This window comes from Eurytemora carolleeae, unplaced genomic scaffold (assembly GCF_000591075.1).
Source record: "Eurytemora carolleeae unplaced genomic scaffold, Eaff_2.0 scaffold343, whole genome shotgun sequence".
Lineage (NCBI taxonomy): Eukaryota > Metazoa > Arthropoda > Copepoda > Calanoida > Temoridae > Eurytemora > Eurytemora carolleeae.
In genome coordinates, this window is record NW_019396238.1 from 121,287 (window position 1) to 131,653 (window position 10,367).

A 10,367-nucleotide genomic window follows, 5' to 3' on the forward strand; every position below is an offset into this window, starting at 1 on the left:
CCCCCCAAAAAAAAACTTTTTTAACCTAATTTATCCCCATGGTACCCATGGGTTCCTGAACAAAATTCAGTCAATTTGGTTCAGCCGTTCGGCCAGCTATATATAAATACAATATATTAGCGAAGAGCTTTATTAAACCACTTGCACTGTTTCGCTAAAATTTTAAGTTTCTCTAAAATTTTCTTAGGGGTACTTCTTGAAGTCTCGGCTCTAAATATTTTTTAAAGTTCCCTATATCTTTACTGGAGTGGATACATTTTTGGCCAGAAATTGGCGTCAAGCAAATTGCTGTTGTGATGTAAAGAGTTTTCTCCTGGAGGTGGATTTGCTGTATTGTCACAGCTATAGGAATATCTAGAAGAGGACACTTGGAGGCTTAGTTACCTAAATATGTTTTTATTAGATTATTAGACGATGCAAAGACAAAATAATCCAGAGCTGGAAACTTTAGAATGGTGGATATCGGGATTAATGCTTAATCCACTCTTTTTCTTAATCTCCAGATTAAATATTGCTTGTTCTCCAGATTAATTAACAGATCGAGATTAAGGATATCACATTCTAAAGTTTTCAGCTCAGAACGTATTTTAAAACGATTTTATGAACTTTAATGGTAGTTTAATTGGGTTAAGAAGGGAAAAATGAATATTTGAAGGATTATGACATGTCCGGGCTGGAAAGACCATCAAGACCCCAAAATTGGTCGAAAATATTGAAAACGAACGAAGCTGGTAAACTTCGGGAGAACACTCATTACAATAACTACAAAGATGATTTTTAAAACATCTGAATGACATCCATTGATCTGAAAAATAATCCGGTATAAATATAGTAGGGCGGATTTTTGGTAATGTCAATTTGGTAATGACAATTTGGTAATGACAATTTGGTAATGACAATTTGGTAATGACAATTTGGTAATGACAATTTGGTAATGACAATTTGGTAATGACAATTTGGCAAGGTGACAATTTGGTAACGACAATTTAGTAATGACAATTTGGTAAGCCCACAAAAGTGACAATTCGGTAATGACAAATTGGTAACAACAAAAAAGTGACAATTTGGTAATAAAAATTTGGTAACGTCATAAAAGTGACAATTTGCTATACGAAATAAAAGTGACATTACGTAAAATTGTTTAATTTTTAGTTTTATATTCAATTGAAGATAACTGATTCTAGGAATCTTTTATTTCTGCATTGAAAGAAATGCGCCAAAAATAATTGAAAAATTCGCAATATTTTCTGAAAACGTTTCAACCTGTACTTGTGTCATATACTGCAAGAAGAGGAGACTTGGATCACGAATTACTTATTCTAGGGGTGGCAAAATGTTACAAAATTCAGAAGGATTTAAATACTACATCAAGAACGGACTTTATGTATGTCAATGTTGGGAAGTTATTAATGTTACTTTTTATATGTAGTTACCAAACTGTCCCTTTTATATTCAACATTTAACATTTAAGAGGATGCAGTGCTTGGCCCCTAGCCCATCCTAGCCGCAGCGCTCGGCCCAGAAATTGTCTTAACCTAACCTAAACCAAAATAATGTAAGAAACAGCACATCATTGAACATTTAATAGCCCGCAGCGCTCGGCCCCCTAGCCCACCCTAGCCGCAGCTCTCGGCCCATAAATTGTCTTAACCTAACCTAACCTAATCTAACCCAAAATATTGAGAGGGACAGCACATTATTTAGCATTAAATAGGCCGCAGCACTCGGCCCCCCTAGCCCATCCTAGCCGCAGCGCTCGGCCCAGAAATTGTCTTAACCTAACCTAACCCAAAATAATGAGAGAAACAGCACATTATTAAACTTTTAATAGGCCGCAGCGCTCGGCCCCCAAGTCCATCCTAGCCGCAGCGCTCGGCCCAGAAATTGTCTTAACCTAACCTAACCCTAAATAATGTGAGAAACAGCAAATTAATAAACATTAAATTGAATTAAATTCAACGTTAATCAACAAATTGTCAGTTTTTTGTAGTTACCATATTGTCATTACCAAATTGTCACTTTTATGACGTTACCAATTTGTCATTACCAAATTGTCACTTTTGTGAGCTTACCAAATTGTAATTACCAAATTGTCGTTACCAAATTGTCACCTTACCAAATTGTCACCTTACCAAATTGTCATTACCAAATTGTAATTACCAAATTGAAATTACCAAAATTCCGCCCGTCAAAGATGAATGTATGCGGTATGGTCATGGATTCCAGGATCACTGAGTGGAACGTATATAAAATCTTTAAAGCTTGGCTTTAGCATTCAAAAACATTTTTTAAAGAAATCAACATTTTATTATTTTCTAAGTCCTGTTTTTTTAACAAACCCGTGTCTAATTTAGCAATTGTTTACCTTAAAACCTCAGAAAATGTTAAAATTTATGAATCAAGACAGAAAAAAAGAGTTTGAACTTATTTTCTATTATTAAACATTATTTTATTTTAGATAGATATTTTGTTTGTTTTGAAACATGACTTGGTTCTACTTCTAAAGAGTTATTGAGAAGATATTTTGCATTTGAAAAATATCAAAAAAAAACCTTTTAATTTTTCCTTTATAACAAAAGGAATAATAATGTCATTGTCGTACATCATATGATCGATCATAAAACTCTGTTCTGGGCTGAAAACTTTAGAATGTGATATCCTTAATCCCGATCTGTTAATTAATCTGGAGATTAAATTCATGAGGAGAACAAGCAATATTTAATCTGGAGATTAAGAAAAAGAGTGGATCAAGCATTAATCCCGATATCCACTATTCTAAAGATCCCAGCTCTGAATAGATATTCCGTCTTGAGAAGAGCTAAAGACTAAAGAAACCATAAATGAATGTATGATACAGAAAATTTTTACTTGTGCACAAATAACCAAAAATTATTTCCAGGCAAAAAAAATAACATCAAAACGGATGCAAATGCCTGTAAAAACTAAATATAAAGCTTTCAAAAATTGAGTTTTTTAAAAATCAAGCAAGCTGGAAAACTCCAGTTAGAAGAAATTCTATCTTTAATTTCAGTTTGTCTCCATATTTTAACTTTCAGCTGTAAGTTAGTTGATAAAAATCAGTAAATTATTTGGCAGGATTTCTAACATCACCATCTGGACGCAGGTGTTCAGCTTCAATAACATCCTCATAGAGCTCGACAGGTGCGTGTTCCAAGGGGAGGGGGAGGTTGTCAATAACGATTGTGTCGGCTATATATGCTCGAAATTCAGCTGTGAAGAACGAGGAGAGACGAAGAACACCAACCAAGTTGGATGCATGTCTCCAGGCTGGGTGTCATACAAATAAAAATAACTAAATCATTTATTGCAGACATTGTTTTTAATTTAAAAAGAATAACATTATAACCTTCAACATTTTTTTTCATTTTTCGTCAATGTAGTATATGTTAAGATCTTAAATAAATCTAATATAGAAATGACATTATTTAGAAGTAAAAATGTATTGCCCATACCCTTTTTTCTATTGAAAGAACATCTAATTGTAATGACATTGACTATCTATATATAAATTTGGCTTGTCTGTCTGTTTGTTTGTATCCAATAAACGTCAAAACGGCTGAACCGATCGGGCCCAAATTTTTTGTGGGACATCACGTGACCACAGGGAAGGTTTATGAATGATCAAAATTTCAAATATTTGTCTCCATCAAAATTCGATCTTCATTAAATTGTTGAAAATTTTGAAAATCCACGAAAGGGGGGGGGAGTATGTTCATGGACAAAGTTAATGATTCTTTTTATTTTTGTTTTGCTTAATGCAGATAATTAGGGGAATTTACTTGAAATTAAATTTTTTTGGCTGTTAGAACAATCGATATTGGCACATAGGCATCATCGCTGCATATTTAATAAATGATGATTAGTTGATTGAATAAAAGACGAGATGAAACATTCAAAACTAGAAAATGCCTCAACTGTCACTGTAGGTACGGACAAATGCCGCTAAGCATTGAAATCGGCTAAAAAACTTACGAAACTAAACTATTAAAAAATTCAAGGGAGTAAAAGTGTGATATTTCATATATTTGTTATTTTAAATTTAGAATTATTATAATAAATGGAAAATTCCTCAGTTATCCCATTAAAGTTTTGTTTGTCAAAGAGTGTTCTTAAAAATAAGTGCAACATCAAACGTAAATGTAAATTACGGGGTCTGTCCTAAAGAACTATTTTTGGATCCATGTACAAAATTGATAGGGAGGGGAGAGGGAGGGGGTCCAAAAATCGTTCATTAGGAAATTACCAATTGAGTGGGTGAACTTTTTTATAAAGTTGTAATTTCTGTTTGGATGTTTGTTTGGGGTCAGTCCTAGTGTACGATTTTTGGAACCCCCCCCTCCCTCCTATCAATTTTGTACATGACCACTTTTTCAACAATTTTCAATGAAATTAGTATAAATTTAGGGTCAGGTTAGGTTAAGACACTTCCTGGGCCGAGCGCTGTGGCTAGGACAGGCTAGGGGGCTGAGCGCCGCGGCTAGGTCAGGCTAGGGAGCCGAGCGCTGGGGACATATGGTTAATTACATCCATATAAGATAATGATAAGCATATATTTAGGGTTAGGTTAGGTTAAGACACTTTCTGGACCAAGCGCTGCGGCTAGGACGGGCTAGGTGGCCGAGCGCTTTGGCTAGGACAGGCTAAAGGGGCGAGCTCCGCGGCCAGGACAGGGTAGGGGGCGGGCGCTGCGGCCACATGGTCAATTTTATTCTTGTCTTACATTTAAGATCCATGTATATAATTGATAGGAGGGGGGGAGGGGGGGGGTTGTCTGAAAATCGTTCTTTAGGAAATCACCTTTGTTTTTTGTCCGATCATAACTCAGGAACCCATTGACCGATTTGCCTCAAATTGTTATTGGTGAACTCGAGAGACACACGGGAATGTTCTTAGCTTCGTTCTAAGTTTCTAAGTTGAGTGGGTCAACTTTTAGTGGGAGAAATATCGTAATTTACGACAAAGGGCGGGTAAACGGTGGGACTAACTATGACTCCTGAGTAACGCTGTGTTGACAAGCTAGTACCAGTTGTATTTAAGATAAAATGTGGTTACGCGTCCTGTCGTCTCGTCTACCTACACATCTATTCTATAGTTCTCCAGGAGCAAAGTGTATCCATCAAATATCTTTACTCAACAAATATAGGTAGAGTTCAAAATCGTATAAGATTTTACAAGGGTATAATTTTAATATATCAAACAGTTTGAAGGGGAAAAAATTGGACATCAACTTTAATATTTCACCTAAAATCTTTCTTTTTTTCCTAATTATGAAAATTTTTATCTCAAAACCCACGGGGGGGGGGGGGGGGGGGGGTTCTGCTAATTTTCAAGGAAAATCTAAACCCCTGATCTGAAAATATTTCTTTGTTAAAGAATTTCACAAAAAATTTTATGTTTACACAAAACTTAGGTATCTTTTAGGTTTTATTACACATCATAAAAAGGAAAGCTGCATAAAATTAGTTTTTTCAAATAATATAAATCTAAAACAGATAAGATCTCATTTTTTCTGTTAAAATCAGTTTTTTTTATATTTTAGATCATCTGTTTCAAACTCTATTCTTCGACAGCATTGTTCTACAGAACCTAAAAAGGGGATAAACAAACCTCCAAAACTTTCCAAACCTAACACAATGCAAGGTACGAAACTTAAGTTATCAAACTTAAAATCATGGAAAGTATTAAACTTAGTTTTTTAAAAACTTTTTCATAAGTTTTAATTTATTTTTTTCTTCTTATTTTCCTTCAAAACTTTCTAAAAATCATTTCTAGAATTTTTTGAAAGATGAATTGTATTTTTAATGTTAATTTTAGTGTTATGCGATTTTTTATGGAATTTTTAACTTTAGAATATATTTTTAGATAAATTTAAATGCCAAAAAAAGGTGTTTTTAGATCAGGATCAGGGAAGCCGAAAAATTAACAGTTTTGTATTGTTCAGTTCGATATTTTGCTTTGAAACCCCCGGAAAAAAATTAACTGCGATCCTTTTTTGATAAACCTGTAATTCAAGTTAATTTTTCATTCAGGACTTATCTTTTCTTTATCTTTGCCCTTTCGTTTTTTATCAACAGAAGTTCTTTTGTTATCAACAGAAGTTCGTTTGATATCAACAGAAGTTCGTTTGATATCAACAGAAGTTCGTTTGTAATCAACAGAAGTTCTTTTTATATTAATAGAAGTTCGTTTGATATCAACAGAAGTTCGTTTGTTATCAACAGATGCCTTAGAATAATTATAAAATAAAAAGATGTTTAATTTTATCATAAATATTTATTTCCCTAGGAGGTCCAATATCTTGGAGAAATCTAGCAGCTACTGGAATTGTTTTCGGTATCCTACTAGCTACCTATACTTATGCCAAGTAAGCTTTTTAATTTATGCCTTTTTGTAATTTCTTTCAAATTCGTTCCTTCTTACGATTTTAGAATAGTTTCCTTTAAATTTAGGTTAGACGTTTTAAAACATGTTTTGGAATACTAATCTGGTTTGATTTTTACTAATTATGATCATCTCAGAAATTAGAAAATGTCAACTGTTTAGAAAATAACCTTTACTTTTGTTTATAAAAGCCAGCAGGCTTTACAATTTGATGTCTAACCTTGCCTTTTTGCTTTTTATCCATGAATCCCTCCAAATCTCAACTTGTTCCGGCCATTTTTAGTTTTTTAAATCAGATTTTCAATATCTTTAGCCTTAGTACAAGCCATAATGTTAATCTTTCAAATAAAGTAGGACATGGATCTGTTAAAATAATCCCATTTTTTAGGAACAAAAAGGAGGAAGCAGTTGCTGCTGAGCGTAAGAAATTGATCGGCAAGGCTCGGATCGGTGGAGGATTTGATCTGATCGATCAGAACGGGAAACCGACAAAAAGTGATCAATTTCTTGGACAGGGAAGAACACCAGATCGCCTTCTATCAGAAAATCTAGATGTTAAGATTTATTTTATTTCCTGCGCCTGGAGGCGGTCTGGGGGGTTCATAGCGGGGCCTCTTTTTCAGATTTAATTTTTTTATTTAGAGGTCATTAGAGCGGCGCTTTAGTGAGTTCATTAGGGAAGGGACGGAATATAATGAATTAGAGAGGTCACTTAACTGCATCCTGAATCACCGATTTAAAGTTAAAGATTTGAATCAGTAATTCAGTATTTTAACCGCCACGTTAGTAGTTAGTTCAGTCACCTCTTCAATTCATTGAATTCGGTTCAAGATAATATTTCTTAATAGTTCTGAATATGATCCGGATCAATTAGATTCGCAATAATTTAGCTTTATGAAAGGTTTTAGCAAATATCAAAGAAATATTTGTGAGCTAAATCCGGTTTAAAAATGCAGGATCCTGATCCGCATAAACATGAAATAGTTTCTAAGCACTGCAGTAACTGCAATATATAAGCCAACATTTTCACTCCCCCCCCCCCCATTTTATTTGTATAAAATGAAAACGAGCCTGGTGTTGTTACAGTGGTGTTTGTTATATTTCGGATTTACCCACTGCCCCGACATCTGCCCAGAGGAACTAGAGAAGGTGGCAGAGGTCGTCGACATGATGGAGAAAGAAGAAAGGAAAAAAAAAAATAGAATTATCTGAATTGTTTTAAAATCACTGATATTTACTTCATCTAAATTAAAAAAAGTTAGTTACCCCCACCTGAATTTTATTTAAATTAAATATCTGCAGTTATTCTTGTCCTAGATTTACCCCTTTTCCAACCCCTGGCCGACCTTTTCTTCGTTTTCTTTTTCGAAATTGTCAATTGTTTAATTTTTTTCTTGACTCTGCAGACCTGTTCAGCCTATTTTCATCACTGTGGACCCCAAAAGGTTTTGTATAGTCGACATTGTTATTTAAGGAAAAAGTTTACAATGATTTATTTTAATCTTGGTTCTTGTTCTTTCTAACTGTTTTTCTGTAAATCATGGTTAGTTTGGTCGTTAGATTGATTAATTGATCATCTGTTGGTTTTGTAAATAAGTTTGTTATTTTTTTTATTTTATTTGGTTTGTTATTGATCAGTTTGTTTTAAAGATAATTAGTTGACCATCAGATTAGTTAAGAACTGTTTTGTGATTCTTGACTCATCCCCTTTTTCCTTTAGCTTTACTTTTCCCATTTCCATTCACCCACTTTAGATTATCTTTCGGAGCCTCTAAGTCTAGGAGGTAGGGGTTTGAAGTGCTACAGCATATAAGCTGTGGATGATGGGTTGGTGGAATAATTGGTTAATTGATTGATTGATTAGTTTTTTTATTAATTGAATGGTTAATTTACTGGTTGGTTGATTTGTTGATTAAGTTGGTTGATTGATTCATTGATTCATTGATTCATTCATTGGTTCATTGATTCATTGATTCATTGATTCATTGATTCATTGATTCATTGATTCATTGATTCATTGATTCATTGATTCATTTGATTCATTGATTTGTTGGTTCATTGATTTATTGGTTCATTGGTTCATTGGTTCATTGGTTCATTGGTTCATTGGTTCATTGATTCATTGATTCATTGATTGAGTGATTGAATAATTAAACGAATAATTGAATGATTGTTTGATATTACAGGGATGGTGTAAAGGAGGTTGCTGAGTATGTGAAGGAGTTTCATCCTAAACTAATCGGTCTCACAGGAACAGAAGAACAGGTAGGACGCCATTGTTTTATAATAAGAAGTTTTCTTTCTAAATATATATAGTTTATTTGTCAAAGGGTTAATGTTTTTTCTTTTCATTTTAAAGGGACTTTTGACGTTATTTTAATGGACCCTCCATTTATACAGTTGCGTGCCCGATTCTCAACGGTACCTTTTAAATGCTTTTCCGAGAAGCATCGACAATTTCATTCCATGTCTCTGCGGCATGAATCTTCAAGTCTTATTTATAAAGAAACCTAAATTGTAATTTATCAACTTTTAGATAGAAAATCTAGGATGTCTTCTATCATGTTTTCTCGGACAAAGATTAAGAGGGTAATGTTGTCAATCGGACATGCACCTCTTTTTTTTAAATTGAGAGCTACTTGAAACTGCGTTGATCATCTCTTAGAGGGAAGCAATGGTGTACAACTTTTGGCCAAAATGATTTGATGAAATTATTGAATTGGTAGTGTCGTTCATCAAAAGGCACCACCAATAAATTCTAACACTGCATGTGGTAAATCCAAGGAGCTAAAATAATGCGAATTTAGGGGATGGGGGGGGGGGGGTTCTGGATCCTGACCACTAAAAGAGAAATTTGATTTGTTTCATAAAACATTTTAAGTAAAGTTTATATGCTTGTTTTCTAAAAATATAATTTGATATTTTTAGATAAAAAACGCTTGCAAATCATACAGAGTGTACTACAGTCCAGGGCCTGAGGTAATACAAATTTCTATAAGGGGTTTCGAAGCGAATGCATTTTCAACCATGCAGGGGGGAGCACGGTGGTTTAAAAAGCCAATTATATGGACATCAGTACACAACTATAACTTTTAAACTGTCTTTACTCGACATCTGATACTTTGCAAAAATAAGTGGTACTATCCATTTTTCGTGATTTAAAAAAATTTTAATTAGCGTTTTTTCGTAGGTGATAACTTGTGAATATTTTGGAGGGGTAAAAAGGGCAAAAATATAACAAATTAGTAATTTTTTTATATTTTGGTTATTTTTGAAGAAAAGTTTGTCGGTTTTTAATTAACCTATAATTCATTTATCTGCAACAAAATTTTCAAGCAAATCTATTTTTATGACTGCTGAATTCCCCCTGAAAATAAAAAAAAATACTTTCCTGGGGAGGGAAAGCTTAGTATCTTTATGGCCCCCACACCCTCCACTTCCACTGTAAATTATAATCTAAATATTCTAATACTTGTATTTTTAGGATGCTAAAATGATCAAAGACTCGTTAACATTCCATATGGTAAAATACGATCTACAAAACAGGAAGAAAATTCTCGGAGTTTTTTAAACTGCCGACAAACGAGACATCTCTTGGGGGATTTTGGAATCATTTTGCGGATTTTTGATATTTCTTATTTCTGCAAAGTGAAATCACGAGTTGGTCAATTCTAGTGAAAATATTTTTTAATTGAATAGTTCAACAATGCTTTTCATTTCCATGAAGAAGGATTATATTTAAATTTCTAAGAATATCCTCCTACATTTAAAAATTTAAAACCTGCACTTAGATCTTAAATACTGTGTGTACTCCTGATAAAAGTTGACACTAGCAAAAGATAATATTATATTTGTTTGCTTTAAATCTCACAAGATAACAATTTTTCTTAATTTTGAGATATTGTATGTTCTACACTTGTAACCAGTGCTTAGGATCCGGATCTGTCGAATCCGCAATATTTTGG

The 10,367-nt window shown here is 33.6% G+C and overlaps 1 protein-coding gene across 1 annotated transcript; it reads left to right on the forward strand.

Annotated features, from left to right (window-relative positions):
* The first annotated feature begins 5,036 nt into the window (after nt 1-5,036).
* On the forward strand, nt 5,037-9,973 carry LOC111699049 (protein SCO1 homolog, mitochondrial). The gene is made up of 9 exons (XM_023469602.1): nt 5,037-5,164; nt 5,561-5,661; nt 6,307-6,385; nt 6,791-6,917; nt 7,489-7,589; nt 7,809-7,847; nt 8,589-8,667; nt 9,331-9,417; nt 9,887-9,973. Exons 1-9 carry the CDS (start codon nt 5,064-5,066, stop codon nt 9,971-9,973), a joined length of 801 nt encoding a protein of 266 aa, XP_023325370.1. The 5' UTR covers nt 5,037-5,063.
* Nucleotides 9,974-10,367: the final 394 nt, after the last annotated feature.